We start from the raw sequence: 20,991 nt of genomic DNA on the forward strand, positions 1-20,991 counted from the left end.
GCTTTTTTGGTCATAAGGAAGGCTCCAACAAAGTCTGAGCTAAATAAAAAAATACAAATAAAATCCATTTCCGGTTTTGGTGGAGAATTGCTCATATTCAAATCAAATACGGCACTTTTAGACCTATGGCAATTAAAATTTTAGGACCAAACATCGGAACAAGACATCATATAAAAGCATTTGGAAAAAATGGATTTCCATAAATTCAATGATGTTTTGTCAACTTTTAGTAGTAACAGAACTGTACTAATGTATAAAGCTTTTTGTTATACTTTTTGCTGTAAATTTGGTAAAGTTATTGTAAATTTTCTACTTTTTTTTAATTGTTTACCAGTTTTCAGAAAAAATATAATATCTACTCAGAAAAAAACTGCATTCTACACAGTAAAAAATAATGTAAATTTGGAAGCTGTAATTTTGGAAGGTTGAATATTACCTCTTTTATGATGTAATTTTACCTCAATGTAGACTGAACAAGTGACATTCCACCAGAATAGTGGTAAAATTACACATTTCCAGAGGTAAAATTACACCTTTTTTCTGAAATAAAAGATATACCCCTTTCCAGATGTTATATTACCATGATTTTTTTCTGTGTAGGGTCAATTTAGTAAACTGTTTTAGTAAGTTTACTACTCAATATTAAAATATTGTATTGTATTTTTATGTTGTTAAACCGAAAGAAAAAAACATTCAGAGGTGTGATAAGCACTTATTTCCAAACTATAATATGAGATGTCTCGAAAATACTTGACCATTTCTAAAAACATTTCTTGAGCTTATTATCATAGTTTACTTTTAAACATCTAAAAAATCGAAAAAAATCATGCAATACTTACTTTTTCTGACCCTCGTTTAATACTAAGCGGTACGTAATATTCAGCATATAATAGAGCAGTAGGAAACAGCTGAGATCTAGCCACACGAGCTTGTAAATACTGCCGCGCCATCTGGAAAGAGTCAAAAAGGGAGAGAGAGAAAGAAAATCAATTTAGTATATTTACTACCCATTTAAATCGATAGCTGTCCGAGGAGAGAGAGAGTCGGCTTGAATGCGTGAATGTCACACAGTTTCCACCAGCAGCCCTTGAATGGGGTTGACCCTCGGAAGTAATGGAACTGGCGGCGGCTCCACTTTCAAGTGAGTTTTAGTCACTTCATGCTGAATGAACCAACTGTTGTTGTGCACAACAAAAATAGTTTATTTTAAATTATCTTTTAATTAAAAAAATAATATTTTTAAAGTAATTCAAAACTTATATTGGAATAAGAAAAAAAAATCAAACATTTTTAAACATTTAGTAGCATTTAAAATTGATTTTTTTTACAGTGTCTCTTGGCTTGGCGAAAAGTTAAAATCGATTTTCAAAAACTCGCGTGACCGAAACGTGCAATCCCGGCTTTTCAGCTACGCGGCCAAGGCGTTTTGCCAACACCGCGGACACTTTGTTTACAAGCAGCCACTCTGCTGTATTTACGCCAAAGCCAAATAATTGGGCTTCTTTTTGATATTTATTATTATTTTTTCGTTTAGCCGGATGGTGGGATAACCCCAGCTGAACGGAATTCACGGCCGCCACGTCACGCAGGGTCAAGCCGCCCAGCAGAGTAAACGGACTAATGAACTATGGAGGATGTTACGTCACCCTTATGCCGGCAAATCAACTTGACCGGTTAGAACGAAGAGACTGATGAGATGGCGTAATATTCATTCATAATATTGTGTTGGTGCGATGGGATGGAATGATGGGAATGAATAACAAAAATAATCAAATATTTGACGACCTAAGCGCGAAAGTTATGCGTGTGTTTTTTTTTGCCTTTTTGGCTAATGAAAATAAGATTGACACGCGAGATTTACTTTGAGGTTTTCCTAAAATGAAGGACATGACTGTCGCCATTGAGACTAGTTTACTGCCGTTCTACGCATAATTGTCCCATGTTCAAAAAAGTGCAACTGAGAAAAACGCGATTGAAATTTTTCGTCCGTTTTTTGTGTTTCTACGCATAATTGTCCCGTGGGTCCCTATTCACCCCATATGTCCCTTATCGCCCCAGTTATCAGTTTATCACTCTTATTTGGCATTCCCTTGCTTTACAAAAGGTAAACAAGACACAATGCTTTGTAAAACTAATGATTCCGCGTAGGAAAATACTTGGTGGGACAATTATGCGTAGAAGTACAACGATGGGACAAACAGACTTGGTGTTGTTTTCAATGAGTTTCCGAACAAAGTACTAGATTTTATGTGTTTTTTGAAAAGTAAACGTCAAACTAAACCCAAAAATGACAAAAAGTCAGAATCGACCAAAAATGACATGGGACAATTATGCGCAGAACGGCAGTTTATCAGTGTGAGTTTTTTTTTACTCAAATAATGTTTTCAATTTTAGGCTTATTCTGATTTTGATTATTTCCGACATGACTTTTCACTTAACATTCGCATTCGACTCGTTTGTTACACCCTATTGTATGTACATTATATTATAATCTGATCTAACAAACCGTGAAAGTCTTTCTTTATAAATTAATTTGATTGTGCAGCATTTGAAAAAGTGGGAAATGCAAATTTAAAAAATAAGAAAAAATGGAAGTGAAGAGTCACTGATTGTTGACACTCAATATTGTTTTTAACTGAATGAATGAACATGAAAAAAAGTCTGAATAAATTGAGGTTGAAGTTTTTTTTACAAAATGTAAAATACGTATTAAGAGATAGGGGCACATGTAGAAAATCACAAAAAATCATACTGCAGAAAATTAATAAAAATACACTAAAAAGATTATTTTCAATCACTCCTGAAAGTTTCATGATGATATTTCGAGACTTAACTATGTAAGAGATGATTTAAATTCTAAATTTTGCCATGCGCAAAGCAAACTGTCAAACTTTGGGAATGATTTTTAAATTTTGATTAAAAAAAATACAAAAATCAAAAGCTTACGATTTTTTTTATATGAATAACATAAAAATATTTTTATCTTTTTTTTAAATAATCTTTCTAAAAATCGGCCTTCGTCATGCACACGCAAAAAGATTAAAAAAAAATTATGCCAATACAAAACCCTCTGACATTTTTGACGATTTACATGTATGTAACCCCTTAAACAAACGAAATGATATGGAACCAAATTAAGCTTGGTATAGAGAAGTGTTCAAAGTACCTCAAGAAAAGTTTTCAACAAATTTTGAAAAGTTCTGAAAGTAAATTAACTATAATTATATAAACATTTACATCAAAAATAGTTAAATTAGATTTTAATTTAAAAGTTTTAATTGTTATTGAAACATAATTCAAAAATATCAGAGATTTATAAGCATTTTCAGTAGAACAAGTTTCTTAGTAAATTTAAAAAAATATTCATGCTTCAAACATTGTATTAGGTGGTAACAAAAAAATATATTTTTATGAAAAAAATTCTAATGAATTGAGTTCAAACTTGGACATTTATTTACTAAACTTCAAATTTAAATCAACTTAGCTGAACAAACATTTAAAGTAACCTTTCTTTTGGTCAGTTTGACGTGATCAAACAAATTTGCACACTATGATGCTGAGATTTGTAACAAACACATTAATATTTGAAAATTTATTGAAATACAGTCCAGACCCGATTATCCGAAGGCCTTGGATAATTTTACTTCGGACAATCGAAACACGAAAAAAATGTTTGTTGCTGTCTTATTTTTGAATTATGAGCTTAAGTATGAACTCAAAACCACTCTAAATTGATTTAAAATTTTAAAATCCAAGTTGGCCGCCAAAATGGAGGTGATTAAATATTGAGAAAAAGCATTTGGTAATTTAAAAGTCAATCAACCATTCAAATTTGACTAAAACTCGAATTCGGATAGGCAACTTAGAACTAGAATATTTTCCAAAATGAAAAAAAAAAAAACGTTTATTTTAAACTTGGTAGGGAATTGTTTTTAACATTTTATAAAGTTTTGATAGTTTTTAAGGCCGTTGAAAATATGTTTGGAAGATTATGGATTATGCAGGTCGAGGGAAAAGTGGGTAAACGAATATAAAAAAAAGAAAATTTAAATTTTGAGCGATGGTATCAATACTAAAAAAAGGGGTTTGTAAAACGATTAATTATAATCATGACAAAATCTGATAAGAAACTTTTTGAAGCACATCAACAGTGCATTTAATTATAATTAAAAATATAAAAAAAAAACATAAAAAAATATTTAAACATTCGACTTTTCAATGAGGGGTAACCTTGTTTGATATTGCCTAAGGTTACGCCCTGTTGCACAGTTATTACTGAGTTCAACTACAGTCCAGACTCGATTATCCGAAGCCTCGATTATCCGAAATTTCGATTATCCGAAGTTCGATTATCCGAAGGTTTGTATGGGACTTCGGATAATCGAATCATGACCAAAAAAATTATTTTTCATTTTTTTTACGTTTAACCTAAAATTTGAGTTCTGCGACCCCATTTTAGTCAAATTTGAATATTTGATTGCATTTTAAATCAAAAAATGATTTTTTCCCAATATTTCAGGCTGGTCATTTCGAACGCCATCTTGGATTTCAAAATTTTAAATCATTTTAGAGTAGTTTATGCTCGACAATCAAAAATTGGACAACGAAAAAAATATTTTTTTCGTGATTCGATTTTCTGATGATTCGATTATCCAAAGTGAAATTTTTCCGAGGCCTTCGGATAATCGAGTCTGTACTGTATATGAAAAAATGATTTCAATTTGAAAAACTGGCCTACATTTTGGATTCTCTGAAAGGGTCATTAAAATATTATGTAGTACTAGTTTGGCATTTTCAGATACTCCTCTTTCCATCTAAAAATGTGCTTTTGAAATTATGTACTGTATTTTTTTTTAATTTTAAATAGTTTGTTTTAATTGTCTATAAAAGCTTATATTCAGGGTACCGTCATCAGGGGTGACATTGGGTCTAGGGGGTGAGATTGGGTCGTACAAAAAAGCCGAAATTTGTATGACCCAATTTCACCCCCAGACCCAATTTAACCCCTGATGACGGTACTTAATACGTGAAAAAAAAAATGCATGATAAAACCAAACTTTAAACTCGTATCTTCTTCTAAAAACCGAAAAAACGTGTTACTATGTTAAAAGTAGCAAATTATATCGTTTGGTAAGTTTGGATCCTATCAGCGATGGAATAATCATCATCAAAAGACAAATCATTGGACGTTCATCAAGAGAAAAAATCCGAAGGGAGCTTGGCTCTCCTCTCTCGCGCACGAAAGATCGGTAAAAGGAATCTAAAAAAATCATCATCATGATTAATTGCCGGAACATCTTTTTCACTATTACACTTGCAAGTGTTACTTCACACTTCGAAATTTGACCTGTCACATTTTGTAGATGGGCAATGTGTGTAAACAAAGTGAAATACATATTTTTAAGTGGTGCTGACAAGGAAATTCACAAAAATCATCAGCAGATTGATTTTCTTGGAGAAGTTCGGGAGCGATTTTCTTTTGCGTGATTTGCCTCCTCTCTCTTTCGCGGGTGAAGAAAGTTCGCAAGCGAAATTGATTTTTTTGCGATTATTCCATCCCTGGATCCTATGTTTAATATTTCCTAAATTCATCTTGATACATAAAATTAAAAATACATGGCGAAAACTTTGTATTCAATGCATTTCAACTCTGTTTATCATTATTGTGAATCATTTCTTCAAATATCAATTTTCCATCCACCTGTTAACCAGACTTTAAATTCCCCAAATTACGAAATGAGTTCTAACATCAACGCAAACCACGCAGCGATAACACATCACCTGAAAGATAGCTCTTATCAGTGCTTTTGTACCGCGACCACACCAGCGTGATTGTGGTCTTGATTCCTGGAAATCATCAATTTATCTAAATTTCAATGTCATTACGCAGTGATTCATCGGTTATATTTTTGACAACAATACACCTCGAACAAACTCCACTTATCGGAATCATTCGTGTTGACGTTTGCTGTTACCTTGTGAGACTGACGGTGGTCACAGATTATGCCCATATATTGACCATATCCGCGAAATGATGAATTCGTTAGCATTTCTCACGATGGCTCTAGCGGAATTCCCCGATACGCATTTCGTTTCTATGACTACACAGAAGTCGCAGTTGACTGCAATTTTCAAACAGTTCAAGAATTTTACCCTGCGGGAATTGATTATGTTGATATAGGAATAGGGTTACAAACGTGGTTTTTGAAACTTTTGCGAAAAAAATATTGCATTGCGTACTTTTTTAAATTTCAGTTACACATTTCTATGTTGAAACGTCCTGATAATTAATCTAAACTTATGAACATCAACCACTGTTGAAGGGAAGCAATTTGCTTGATAGAGCACTTGCCACTCATGTAAACTGCCTTTAGCGGCTTATAATTGTTTGGATATATTGCCAGAGTAAATATCAACAATTTAGTTCCTCTTGATAGTGATCAGTGCATTGTAATCGTTTGTTCAGTGGAGGTGATTTTGAATAATGAAATGTTACCAAAGTGGGTTAAGATTCTGTTAATTGTAAATAACAAATTGTAAATAAAAACGTTTGCAGCTATTTTTTAGTTTTTTTCTTTAAATTAATTTTACATGTTCAATGTTTTCTTTTGCAACTAAAAATAACCAAAGAATGAGTAAAAAAGAAATGTGTGCAACATGTGACTTACACTTTCACGTATTTCACCGAGCATACTAGCATACTAGAAGCAGTAGTATCTGCCACAATCTACCCTAGAAGATACAATCTTAGCACGCGATCGGAAAAACCGCGTGGCAAGCTTCAAGGTGAACGATAATAATTGGCCTCTGGGCTGGCTAAATTGCAGTTGAAATGATACAGCCCATGCCAAGTACACAGAGAACTAAACAGCACACACACATACACTTATAACAAAAACACTTAAATTATAGCGCCGCGATGTAAACAGAGAATGTCTCTCTTGCTCTTGTTGCTTGTTGAGTGCTTGCGCTAAAGTTGTTACTAGTGACAAGTATCTTCAGGATGATTCCCCCGATAGCGTTCACGCGGACACATTTTCTTTAGAAAACGGGTAGATTGTACTTATAAGAATTGTATTATTGCGAGTTATATGAAATTTTGGTATAGAATGTTCAAGATTTTGTTTGGTTTTTTTGGAAATGTTAATCTTTATGTTATTTAATCAATACCATATATAATCTCAATATTAGCTTTAAGCTATTAAATCATAAAATATATACATTTAAAAATACCTCAGTGAATCATTTACTCATTAAGAGCCGGTGCCATGCATCATGAGCAGGTCGCCAACCGTCACAACAATATACTTAGGGTAGGGTAGTCATCAATGAGACACTTTTGGTTTTCAACTTTTAACGATTTTTCTATTTTTTTCATCAGCATGTTTTAATGAGCTTTTTGTTGCATTTTCTTTCTTTTAGTGTGTTCTAACATTGACCAAAATATGAGATCGATCCGACATCTACAGCCAGAGTTATACAACTGTCTCATTGTAGACGCACTTGGCAGGAACAATGAGACAGCTGGGGAACAATGAGACACTCTACGAAAATCAATACTCTTCTAGTAAAACATCATGTTTTTGTATTGTTCCATTACAGGTGACTTGCCTTGAACATTTAAGGTCAATTTTGCCAACATGAAACTTTAATTTACAAAAGTTATACTAAAAAGTATATAAACTTTGTAAAATCCGTATATTTATACTAAATAACTTTGTATATTTGGTTCAACGAAGTTAAAACTCTATAAATATGCCATAAATCACTTTCAATTCATGTTTTGAAAGATTTACATGGATTTTGAAATGTTTAATGAATAAAAATCAAAGTGTCTCATTGTTACCCATGGGCTAAAATGAGTGGGGAACAATGAGACAGCCCTGGATTCTGGGTATATTCTTAATTTTGGTCAAACCTAATGAAAGGACATTGTAGCCCAACTCAATCCCTATGGAACGTCGAAAGAAATTTGAAGAAATATTAGTTTTGGTGTTAATGGCAGCCTACGAGCGAAAAAGTATTTTTTGTCCATAATTTACTTTTACACCCCAGAATCAAACATTTATGAATAACTTTTCAAGGGAGCGTCCATAACCAAAGCCACTATTATGTCAGATGTGTATCTAGTAGACACACCTTTCCCCCAAATATGAGCCTGATTGATTGAAACTACGACTTGTGAGAGCCATTTTATCATTGTTCCCCGTGTCTCATTGATGACTACTCTACCCTACGCATCGCTAGCCGCGTAAATTCACTATGTCCACGCGATGTTTGGTTTAGAGATCATCAGCAATTTATGGGACCAGCAGAAGCAGCAAAGTCTGTCACGCTGGTTAGCGCACAAAGCAAGCAATTTAATTGAAGGGAAGCGCCATTAGCATCCATTAATTAAAATTTTAATTTGGATTTCAACGTGTGTCCCCGTCCCGAGAGGAAATCATGCATGTATTTTTTTATTTTTTTTCTCATGAGTAATTTTCGTCTGATGACTTTATCATAGCCGTGACACGCACGGATACGTTCCGCCAAAGGGGTGAAATTGATCTTTATACAGCTATGACTCTTGTCAACGAATCGGGGGTATTTTAACTCTGTATTAGGGTGCCTAGAATATGGGTAATCAAAACCTATACATCTTCGAAAACATTTCTAAAGAAAACTATATGAGAAAAAGGAGTTAATCGATAAAATCGTGTTTTAAGTCAAAATATCGTAAAATGTTTTAATATTATGAGAAAGTTCAATGCTCATGAGTTGTCAATATTTTACAAAAACGTTTTTTTAAAGTTATGATTTTTATCATTTTGACCAGTTTTTCGAAGTAGAAGCTATAAAACTCAATTGTGTGCCTTTGAAAGTATTTTTTTCCGGAAAATTCATTAAATTTAGCATAAGAGCAACTCTCTACGAAATCGACCGATTTGACCATTTTTATTTTTGTATTTTTCGATTTGGCTCAAACTTTGTGGGGTCCTTCCCTATGACCAAATAAGCTATTTTGTGTCATTGGTTCACCCATACAAGTCTCCAAACAATTTTGGCTGCTGTCCATACAAAAATGGTATGTAAATATTCAAACAGCTGTAACTTTTGAGTGAATTTTCTGATGTTGTAGGTATTGTTGAGGACTATTGAGAAAAAATAGGTACCGTAAACCGGGGTGACTTTGATAGGATTTCAATTTGTTTTTGGAATATTTTCCAACAGGTAAGGCTTTTCTCAAGATTATTATTTTTAAAACATGTACTGGAGTAGGCCACACAAAGTCCATGCACTATATTGGAAAAAAAGTTTTTTCAATAGTGTTTAGAAAATAGTTACGTTAAAAATTCTTAGTTTAAATTCCGGGGTGACTTTGATAGTCATATTTTTTCTTGTTAAAATCATATTTAAGATGTTCAAACTTTATTTGTACGTTAAATGTACCATCACTAAGGTTACTGATACAGTTTGTAAGAAAAAAAACGTTACTTAATCCACCCTTAGGTGGTTGGTGCCTTCCTCACATTTAGAAGGTAATGCTATCCAAAATAGATATAAAAGGGCGGACCTTTCAGTGTTCTATCAACTTGATTCATTATTCATACCGTCAGATTGGGTATAGTCAGATCTTCATAATTCAGAGCTCTTATGTGCTTATAACTTTTGATAGGGTTGTCAGATCTGCAATCTATAAAACTCGTTGGAAAGGTCTTTTGATTACCTATCCAACGACCTGTCGCATGATCCGGCCTGAAAAAAGTTCATAAATAACACTTAAGTGCGTATAACTTTTGATAGGGTTGTCAAATCTGCAATCTTTTGAACTCGTTGCAAAGGGCTTTTAATTACCTATCCAACGACAGGTCGCATGATAAATCTGGACAACGTTTTCATCGAAATATATCAGATCCGGCCTCTAAAAGGTTCATAAATAACACTTAAATGCTTATAACTTTTGATAGGGTTGTCAGATCTCAAATGTTTTTGACGCATTGGAAAGGTCTTTTTATTACCTTTCTAAAAATGTATAGCATGACGGGTTTTCTTACAAAAACCACCCTTTTTACAATCTTCCGGACTTTAGTTAAAATCGTTTTTTTAGCATAACTTTTGAAGTACTTTACTAAACTTCATAATTTTCAATAGGGACTTATGGGACCCCAAGACGAATCGAATGAGATCAAAACGGTCCAAATCGGTTAAGCCAGTGCTGAGATAATCGAGTGCATATTTTTTGGTGCACAGACCCACATCCCTACACACACACACACACACACACACACACACACACACACACACACACACACACACACACAGACATTTGCTCAGAATTTGATTCTGAGTCGATATGTATACATGAAGGTGGGTCTAGGAGGTAAAACTAAGAAGTTCGTTTTCTGAGTGATTTTATAGCCTTTCCTCAGTAAGGTGAGGAAGGCAAAAATCACTGTTAGTTGACTTAGTTGACTAAGTTTATAAGCTTTTTAACAAAATACATATAAATTTAAGGTAAAATTGTTAAAAAAGTCGGAATTATGCCTGAAATTTGTTAAAACTAGTTTTGTTTATAAAATTATCGATTTATATTGCATTTTATATGAATTCAAAACACGAATCGCAAGTTTTCACATTTGACATGAAATTTTTTCAACTGAAATTGCCTATAAATTTTGAGATTTTTTATAAGCTGTGTTTCAAAAACACATATTATTTATTATTTGCAAAGTTATTTAACCTTTTCCTAGTGGAAAATTGTCCAAAGAATCCGAAAATGCATTCCGTTTTCCGATTCAAAATCATGTTCATTGAGAAAATCATGACACTATAAGAAGCTTAAAATAATGACTTTCATCAACATTTTCTTACCTATAGTTGACTAACTTTTTGAACTTTTCAAAATTTTATGAAAAGTTCTTTTTGAGGTACTTTGAACACTTCTCTACCACGGTCAGTATGATTCTAAACCATTCCGTACGTATTTAAATTGTACTTTTCATTTTGCGGAAAAATCGCAAACCTATCAAAGTCACCCCGGCTGTCAAAGTCACCCCGTTTTACGGTACACGGAAAAAAAATTGCAAATTTTTTAATCAACTTTTTTTTCACATAAACTCAATTTCCCAAAATACGTATTTTTTTGATTTTCGAGATTTTTTTATATGTTCTAGGGGACAAAAATCCGCAACTTTTGAGCCATAGAGAAACATGGTCAAAAAATCTGCCGCCGAGTTTTTTTTTTTTTTTTTTCATAAAATTATTTTTATTAGGTCCTTTTCGGTACTGGGACCTGGTTAGGACCGAGTCGGCTTTTGTAATTACAAAAAACTTAATAATTACAGAGGATCTTGTGTGTAAATGTTAGTGGGAGGGGAGCCGATTACCCGCGGCCTACTCGGGGTTAGTAGGGAAGGGATTGATGTTAAAGACAAGGCGTGGGAAGGGAAGGGGGATTGTGTAGGGGTCTTGGTTGCCGCCGAGTTATAAATTTTCGAAAAAATAGTGATTTTTGGAAAAAAATCGAAATTTTATGCAAAAACAAATTTGACGTTATTTTTTAATTCAAAATTGAATTTGCAATCGAAAACTACTTTACAGATTTTTTGATAAAGTGCTCCGTTTTCAAGATATAGCCACCGAAAGTTTGATTTTAGCGAAATATTTGCAGTTTTTCGATTTTTAAAAATAGTGACCATATTTTTTTTTTGAGAAGTTCAGAAAATTTGCTATAAAATTGTCTAAGAGACATTGAAGATTGGACCTCGGGTTGCTGAGATACAGTCGCTTTAAGAAAAAGAAACACGAAAATTGAAGTTTTCTAAGTCACACCAAAACAACCCACCATATTCTAATGTCGATATCTCAGCAACTAATGGTCCGATTTTCAATGTTAAAATATGAAACAGTCGTAAAATTTTCCGAACTTTTCGAAAAAAATATTTTGAAATTTTTTAAGTCAAGACTAACATTTTAAAAGGGCCAAACATTGAATTTTACGACCATTTAAAATGCTTGTCTGGATTTAATTTTTTTCAAAATATTTTTTTCGAAAAGATCGGAAAATTTTACGAATGTTTCATATTTTAACATTGAAAATCGGGCCATTAGTTGCTGAGATATCGACATTAGAAAATGGTGAGTTGTTTGGGTGAGACTTAGAAAACTTCAATTTTCGTGTTTCTTTTTCTTAAAGCGGCTGTATCTCAACAACCCGAGGTCCAATCTTCAATGTCTCTTAGACAATTTTATAGCAAAATTTCTGAACTTTTCAAAAAAAAATATTTTTAGAAATGGTCACTCATGGTCACTATTTTTAAAAATCGAAAAACTGCATATATTTCGCTAAAATGAAACTTTCGGTGGCTATATCTTGAAAACGGAGCTCTTTATCAAAAAATCTGTAAAGTAGTTTTCGATTAAAAATTCAATTTTGCATTAAAAAATAACGTCAAAATTGTTTTTGCATGAAATTTCGATTTTTTTTCCAAAAATCACTATTTTTCAAAAATTCATAACTCGGCGGCAGATTTTTTGACCATGTTTCTCTATGGCTCAAAAGTTGCAGATTTTGGGATTTTGGGAAATTGAGTTTTTGTGAAAAAAAAATGATTAAAAAATTTGCAAATTTTTTTTCCGTGTACCTATTTTTTCCTCGATAGTCCTCAACAATACCTACAACTTTGCCGACGACACCAAATTGATCAGAAAATTCACTCAAAAGTTACAGCTGTTTGAATATTTACATACCATTTTTGTATGGACAGTAGCTAAAATTGTATGGAGACTTGTATGGGTGAACCAATGACACAAAATAGCTTATTTGGTCATAGGGAAGGCCCCCACAAAGTTTGAGCCAAATCAAAAAAATACAAATAAAATCCATTTCCGGTTTTGGTAGAGAATTGCTCATAAGAATGATCCTTTTGTGGTTCTCCCGGAATTCCCGAAATTCAAGCGAAAGTATACATTTTCTAAAATTGTTAATACATTTTTATTAAATTTACAAAAAAAAATAATGAAAGAACTAAATTTTATTTAATTAAATTCAATTTACTGCTCTTATTGAACTTATCGTTCGTTTTGTTATAATTTTGATTAGCTTTTTAAACGAAAATTGTTGTTATATCATTTGGAAATAAGGTACCTCTTCTCGCCAAGATCAAATTTGTGTTTTTTTTCGTTTTTGTTAACCATGACCGAATTGGATGAAAATTGAATTGGTATCATTAAATATCTCAAAGAGGGTTGTGCAAGAAGAATTGGGTTGAAATATGAAACTACTAAACAACTTTTTTTCTAAGAAAATTCTTTAAACCGAGGTTATTATATAAAAGGTGCCCGAAAAAGGGAAACATAATTCAAAAACTTGCTCCAAATATTTGAAAACTTTGAGTTGTAATTGCTTAAAATGGTATTTCGAGTAAAAAGCAGATTTTGGAGGAAAATTTAACTTATCTATTTATTAATGGGCTCAAACCAGTAAGATTTGTACTGGAAAAAATATTTGCCATGAAAACAGATTTTCTACATTTTTTTTCATTTACATTTTTTGCCATGATTAACATATTTACTATTTTTTCATTTCAACTTAATCATCAATATTATTCTTTATCATATTTTCTCCAACTAATCAGAGACAAATTTTAAAGCAATATTATAGTTTTGGTCCAAAACTTTTGGAGCATTGATTAATTTGACTCCCTGTCCAAACACTGTGATTAAAAAAAAATATACTTCTTAACAAAAAATACATACTAATCAATATTTTTTGATATTTTGAACGAATTGAAAGACAGCTTATAAATTTAGAAAATTTAAATATTTTTTTGAAGTTGTATGTTCTTTTTTACAAACAGTCAAGGCACTTATTGATCCTCACACTTATTTTGACCATTTAGGTTGCTATTCTATACAATTTTGTTGCAAAATATTAATCAGAACCAGGGTCAGAAATTTTTGATAAGTTGAAAATTTTCCGTTTCCTGGGAATTCTGTAACCCCGGGAAACTCACAAAAATCGCTCAAAGGATCATTCTTATGCAAAAATTTAATTAATTTTCCGGAAAAAATACTTTGAAAATCAAACGATTCAGTTTCAAGGGCTAAAACTTCGAAAAAAACCTGTAAAAATGATCAAAATCATCACTTAAAAAACTGTTTTGTAAATATTCGATAACTTTTGAAGAATACCTGCAAACCCCTAATTTTTAAACATTTGTTTTGTTTTTTTCTGTTCTACAACTTTGCAGAAAATTGTCACACTCTAAAAAGTAGGCCTCCAAAGTTACAAAAAACACGGCCTGCAAAGTTACAAGCACAGAAATAGTGTGTGGAAAAAGTTTACTATTCAAGAACCAAGAAAAGGCTAAAAAAAATCAAGAGAACGAAAATTTAAATCTTTCGGCAAATCATTAATTACTGGTTGAAATATGTATTCCTTAGTTCATTAAAAAAAATCAGACGAACAGACAAACAAACAAAAAGGAAAATTCTCGTATCTCAATCTGGTTAAGAATTTAGTTCTACATATTTCCAAAAACAAATTATTTTGCCAAACTTGCCTGCTCACTTCCTGCTAAGTTCACCGCGTACTGAGTTCTATAAAATCAGCTTCAAAACATTGAAAATTCTGACAGGTGTTTATTGAAATATTTGATAGTTTACCCAAGTTCTACCGGTAAAACTCACCTAAGCAGCAGCTTCAGGAAGCAGCCGAACCCTCGACAGGTCGCTACTTCGGCAGTGTAGGTGACGGTCATTCTGGGTGTTTAACGGTTTCTTCACAATTTGTGCCGATTACCGGCTTTTTTCTGACGGCTTCGGCTATATCCGTTCACACGCTAATGGATGCTGATATTCTACTCCACCTCCACCTCAACAGCAAAGATCAGCTTCCACTATTTGTCGAACCAATTAGCTGGCGCGATGATGTATACGGCTCTCGGTATGAACAACTCAAGCTTGACACAAAACACGGTTTTACATCTTTCTGAACAACACTCTTTAGGACGATTCACTGATTAACACTTTTCAAGGACTGGACACGGACAATTTGCGGATGCTTTCGCCTTTTCCTTTATAAGATTGTGACTTTTAACGCACTGACGTTTCCTTTCTTCGTTTAACAATTCAACTTATTTATTTCTCTTTTCAAACTTTCACTCAATTTCGCGAACTTTTGAACTTCCAACAGCTGCTCATAGCACTGCAGATCTTCGTTGGAGGTTACTCTGGCAAAAATCACCCAACTTCGAGACAATCACATCACTTTTCCGCAGAATTTCGTTTTCTCTCCCTCTTGATTGTTTGTCACGAATCACGTCATATCACACTTTTCAGCTGTTGCTGCTGCTGCTGTCTCCGCTCGACCTGCCTGCTCGTGATGGACTGTTGCTGCTGCTGGCCCAACCTGGCAGTCGTAGTCGTTGTCGTCGTTGAGCGTTTCGGACAAGAGTGACATCACTTTGGCATATCATGAAGATACCAACTCGGCCCCGGCACTTTGGACGCGCGGACTTTAATTTGCTTCTTGAAGCGTCAATCGGTGGATTCCCGCTGGTCGGGGACTTCGAAGTCGACTAGTCCTAAAATTAAATTTTAAAACATAGTTTTAATACGCGGTTTAATTTAATGAGATTTGCGAAAATAGTTTCAACAGGAAGTCTCGACTGACGCGACGCGACATGGTGCTCGGTTGAAGTCGTGAACTCACTCAACAGAGACGGATTTTGTTTTGGTTTTATTGCTTGGGCAGGTTGGAGGCTACAAGTTGGCCAAGCTTGAGCGGTTTGGGGAATTTTTCGGTTCATTCTACCGATTCGGCCACAAAGAATGAGCGAAAGGAGGTACTAAAACCGGTTTCGACCGCGGTTTGTTTGGTTTGAAAATTATGTTTGGTTGTGGTAAGAGGAATATAAGTTTGCTGGTTATGTTATCCTTTGGATCTTTGTTATACACTTTTTGCTGCATCTTGACTGAGTGCAAAATAAGTCATGTTTTCCGAGTTGAATGCAGTTATTTTTGCAATTTCGTAAAATACAGCAGTTGTTCGGTAACTGGGCCGTAGTCTAGGGGAAATATACCCTTTCTAATCAAACACCTATCTTCGTCATATGGAGAGTTTGATGCTCGATTAAAGCTCCAAAAATACTATTTAGGCTATAAACTTACCAGCAAAAGCACCGTCTCTATTAAGCACGCACATGTATGCCACTTACTGACCAAAAAGATCAAATTTAATGCACTTTTGATCATAATTCGATTTTGCGAGACCATTTCTCATCATTTTGGTGGCACACACATCCACACGCAAGATCAGAGGTTAACAGCTTAACGAAAGTAGCCATCAATATCTTTTCACTTGCGCTAACGATTTCAAAGCGCTTAAGATATAAAATTGCTTTCAACTACCGGCAACATGTTCTTTTGCACATTAGTTAGTCACTAACTTCAAAAATAATCCCGATAAATGTATATAATTAGCAAGCACAATCAAAAAATCAAACGCGCTAAGTCTTCTGACGTTTGAATTTTGAATACTCATTCCAATCGAAGGCTGAAGAAAACCGAGCGAGGAGCGAAGGCAAATAAAGAACAACGGGTGGCCACTAACATCACCAACATGCTGGTGCAGCGCCTGTTGGAGTGAGCAAGTGCTGCCAGGAAACTTTCGCTATAAATGCTACTTTTCGTGAGTGTTCGCTTAAAATTTCATCAATTTTGGCAGCACTAAGCAGACCCAAAAGAGCTCTGGAAGAAAAAAAGAACTAATCTGAAAATAGATAAATGGGCGTGGCCCAATGCACTCGACTGATTAGAATGCAATTTTGATTTTTTTTTTTAAATGCTTGTAAAATGAATAGCATAACTTTTAATAAAAGTGAAAATAAACAGAAATCTTCACAAAAAGTTGCTCTACTCGTTGGTGTACTTGGTTTAAGTGAATTTCAAGGAACAATCCAGATTATCCAGCATCATTCAAACACGACCGCTTATTAGGCTTAAAATGGGCATATTTCCCCTAGTTAAAAGCAGACAAACGTCAAAAAACCAAAACAAACCGAAATCACCGAGGGGTTAATGGATGCAAAAATCATGTTCAACACACAAAAAAAAACCTTTTTTCAAGCTTTTATGTAATTTCAAGTCACAATTAAAGAAATATGAAAAGTAATCATTGCAAATAAATTTGAGTAACTTTTATTTTTATATTTCATCAAAAAAATATTATGCATCGGTAGTCCCCTCGTTATTTTTCGTTCAGCCCAGTTAGCGAAAAGCATTCGGTGACTGGGCTACGGTGTCAGCCCAGTTACCGAACAACTACTGTACTGTAATTTTACCTCTGAGAATGTGTAATTTTACCACTATTCTGGTGTAATGTCCCTTTTTCAGTCTAAATTGAGGTAAAATTACATAATAAAAGAGGTAATATTCAACTTTCCAAAATTACACCTTCCTAATTTACACAATTTTTTATCTCAATTTAGACTGAAAAAGCGACATTACAACAGAAAAGTGGTAAAATTACATATTTTCAGATGTAAAATTACACATTTTTTTTTTTGACAAAGGACTCTTTTCTGACATAAAAGATGTACCCCTTCCCAGATGTAATATATAAGCATTTTTTTTTCTGTGTAGCATAAGAGAGCACATCGATATGTTAATATTTCTACATTTTTTAATCTTCATCTCTGCATAAATTTTATATCTTGAAATTTCATATATTTCAAGTTTTTGTCCCTTTGCCTACAAAATTTTTTTTTAATTATTCTTTAATATTGAAATTAATTTGATTTAAAACTATCGATTGTAAAAAATTCAGAACACATTGTGAATTTTGGGATCACAGATTTATACAAAACATGTAAGCTTAATAAAAACGTAACTTAATCCGCCTTTAGGGTATTGGTGCTTCCTCACATTCATATATTGAATACATTCAGTACTGATAACATCATTTCCATGTTTAACAACTAACTTCATTACTCATTTCTTTTGATAGGGTTTTCGAATCTTCAATCTTGCTGGCTCATTGGCAAGATCTTTTGATAACTTATTCAATTTTAGTTTGCATGATAAATCCGGACAATATTTAGAACAAAATATCTGAGATCCGGTTTCAAAAAGTGTATAAATAACACTTAATATTTCGAAACCCAGGCTTAAAATTTTAAATTTATTTTTTCAGGTTTCGACACATAAAATATATACGTAACTATATAAAAATTACTCTGACTTGTTATAAGAATATCTTGATATTCCTTTCCATATACATATTTTGTTTTGATTACAATAACATACTTTATTCTTAGAATTATTTGTGGGAACAATTGGAACCCTACCCTGGAACTTTGAAAACTGCTAAGCTGCTGACTGCTGCTCTTCGAATTTGTTTCTTTTGAAATTTTGCAGATCGAAATGTAACATTCCAATGATTAAATACAATTACGCACACACGTGGATGATTAGAAGTACTTTTCCGTATTGTTGTTTCTTACTAACATTTCCCCTATTTTATGTGAAAATAAGTATTCAGTAATTTTTGTAGTATAATTTATATAGTATAATTTTACCTCTGGAAATGTGTAATTTTACCACTTTTCTGTAGTAATGTCACTTTTTCTGTCTAAATTGAGGTAAAATTACATCATAAAAGAGGTAATATTCAACCTTCCAAAATTACAGCTTCCAAATTTACATTATTTTTTACTGTGTACCAGACTATGCCTCTAAGCATTTTTTTTACATGATTCAAATGATAATGGCATTGTTCTATAATAGAAAATGTGAAAAACAAGCAAAAAATGAAAAAGTGACTGTAAGAACATGAAAAACTAGATAGGCAAAAGGTAATGATAGGAAAGGCTAGAGTAAGCCAAATACTATCAGAAACAAACATAAACTATAAACTAAACACGATAAATGCAAATTAAATTACAAAAAAAATTAAACAAGAAAAATATAAAACAATAGAAGTGAAGTTTTTCGTAAAAAAAAAGTTGTTCAAAATACCCTCCTAAACACGGGAAAGATCAACATTTTTGAGAAAAAATAATTGGGGGGTAGGCTTTGCAAATATTTTTTTAAGTTTATGTCCTTCGACTCCGGCCAAAATCGAGGATGGGGATCAGAAAAAAATATAAAATTGAAATTACAAGCAATGGTGTTCACATTTGAGTGAAAAAAGTGTTTTAAAATGCATTTTACACCTATCCAGTTGGCCATGGCCATATTTTGGAGGCAGAGTTTTTTTTTTTTGCAAAAATTACGAAAATTGAAAAACTTTAGGGCTGTGCCGAAAAAGAAGTATGAACAGCTCTGTCAAATTTGAGTATGATTGGAAAAAGTTGATTTCAAATTTGTACTTTTTTGTGTAGTTGGGGTGATATGTTAACATTTATAAAAATGTTTGGACTATGAATCACAGATTTGATGTTTAAATTTTATTTATTTAGTCAGTTTGTTAACCGATTTCAAAGATGTCATTTGTTTTTCAACAGACAACAGCTATCAAATTTGTGCAAATTAACTGCTACATCTCTTTGACTACATCGCCGATGAGCGAGTTGTGGCGCTATAACCACGGCATGTAATGTCCTGGGCATCTGTGGAAATACGATGTTCCATCCCAGTGGGTCCCAAAACAACACATCTTGACTTTTTTTTGATAAGGTCCTATAAACAAATGTAAACATTGAGTGTATCCCTTTCATACCTTATGTCAAAGTCCATCGGAGTAAGCGGGATACACTCAATGTTTACATTTGTTTATAGGACCTTATCAAAAAAAAGTCAAGACATGGAACATGGACACTTTTCCAGCAAAGGATTAATGTTTAAAAAACTGCATCGTAAATTGAAAATCATATACTTATAACTTCCATTATCCCATCAGCAGTGAGCGAGTTGTGGCGCTATAACCACGGCAAATAGTGTCCTGGGCATTTGTGGAAATACAATGTCCCATCCTTGAGGGTCCCGGAGCACCAAAACTTCTTAGCATGGTGCTCCCAACGAATAATAACCTAAAACCAAAACTCGGAGCGTATGGTGGTGTGTCCCCACGCTTCTTCCTCCCCTGTAGATTCAGAACTGTATTGTGGTTTGAACACACACCCCGTGCTCAAACTCAATCCAATTCAATGAATCATCTCTGCGGTAAACTTTACGCAGTAGGCCTGGCCGGTTTAACGTTTTGTGATGTTTCAATGCATTCTATTGCAATGGTACACTACAAATGTTAATAAATGACAAGAAGAGGCTAGGCGTCATCTAACCTAAGGCACTCTCCAGGATCCCTTCGAAAGATTGGCTGCGCTAGGGTTTGATTAGATTTGATTAGATTAGATTAGACATCTCTTTGACTACATCGCCGAAACCGAAAAACGACACCGTTAATTTCTCTCATACTCGAAATTTCCGCGAAATCGTAAAAACCTTGAAAGTGTGCACTTTCGCCCAAGAGGGGGTCCAAAGAATCGAGCTCACATAAAAAAAGTAAGACGGCATCAAGTCTCAAACAGTCTGCCGATGCCACACCACACAATCCAATCGTTGACGGCGGTAAAATGAGAAACGACTTTGAACTTGAGGGTATGACACGCGAAAATAATACATACAACAATATTTTCTTTAGCCACAGCAATACAACCAACATTATGATGAGTAATGATAGTTGGTGGATTGAATGTGTCGATCAGAGTTTCGAGCTACTGCTTTGAGGAGTGTTTGTGGGTGGAATATATCATCAAAAGAGCATTTGTTAGAATGAATCGCACCAACTATATCTAAAAAAAATGATACGCTCAAGCAATAAATTACTGTATTTTCACAGTTTTCCCTTCTTTGTGAAGGAAATCACATTCAAACCTTTTCTCCACGTTATGGTGAGCGAAATTGTCACGAACAGCTGCACCGCCGTTCCCTCTGTCATCACGATCATGAATTTGACACGGGTAAAAAGTTGCTGAATTTTGGCGAACGAAAGAAGTTTTTGTCATG

At 33.6% G+C, this 20,991-nt stretch overlaps 1 protein-coding gene across 15 annotated transcripts in view; it reads right to left on the reverse strand.

Annotated features, from left to right (window-relative positions):
- LOC120426477 (bestrophin-4-like) overlaps positions 1-20,991 on the reverse strand; it is a 42,209-nt gene that overhangs the window by 13,322 nt on the left and 7,896 nt on the right. For 10 of the 15 annotated variants that reach the window (XM_052707658.1, XM_052707653.1, XM_052707659.1 and 7 more), the window contains exons 3-4: positions 14,674-15,569; positions 840-950 (exon numbers count right to left, since the gene is read on the reverse strand). In XM_052707658.1, the coding sequence (XP_052563618.1) occupies positions 840-950; positions 14,674-14,744 (182 nt within the window). In that variant the 5' untranslated portion in view covers positions 14,745-15,569. The remainder of the gene's footprint in view (positions 1-839; positions 951-14,673; positions 15,570-20,991) is intronic. The other 5 variants (XM_052707664.1, XM_052707663.1, XM_052707662.1 and 2 more) reach the window with 1 other exon arrangement.

Source organism: Culex pipiens, chromosome 2, assembly GCF_016801865.2.
Source record: "Culex pipiens pallens isolate TS chromosome 2, TS_CPP_V2, whole genome shotgun sequence".
Classification (NCBI taxonomy): Eukaryota; Metazoa; Arthropoda; class Insecta; order Diptera; family Culicidae; genus Culex; species Culex pipiens.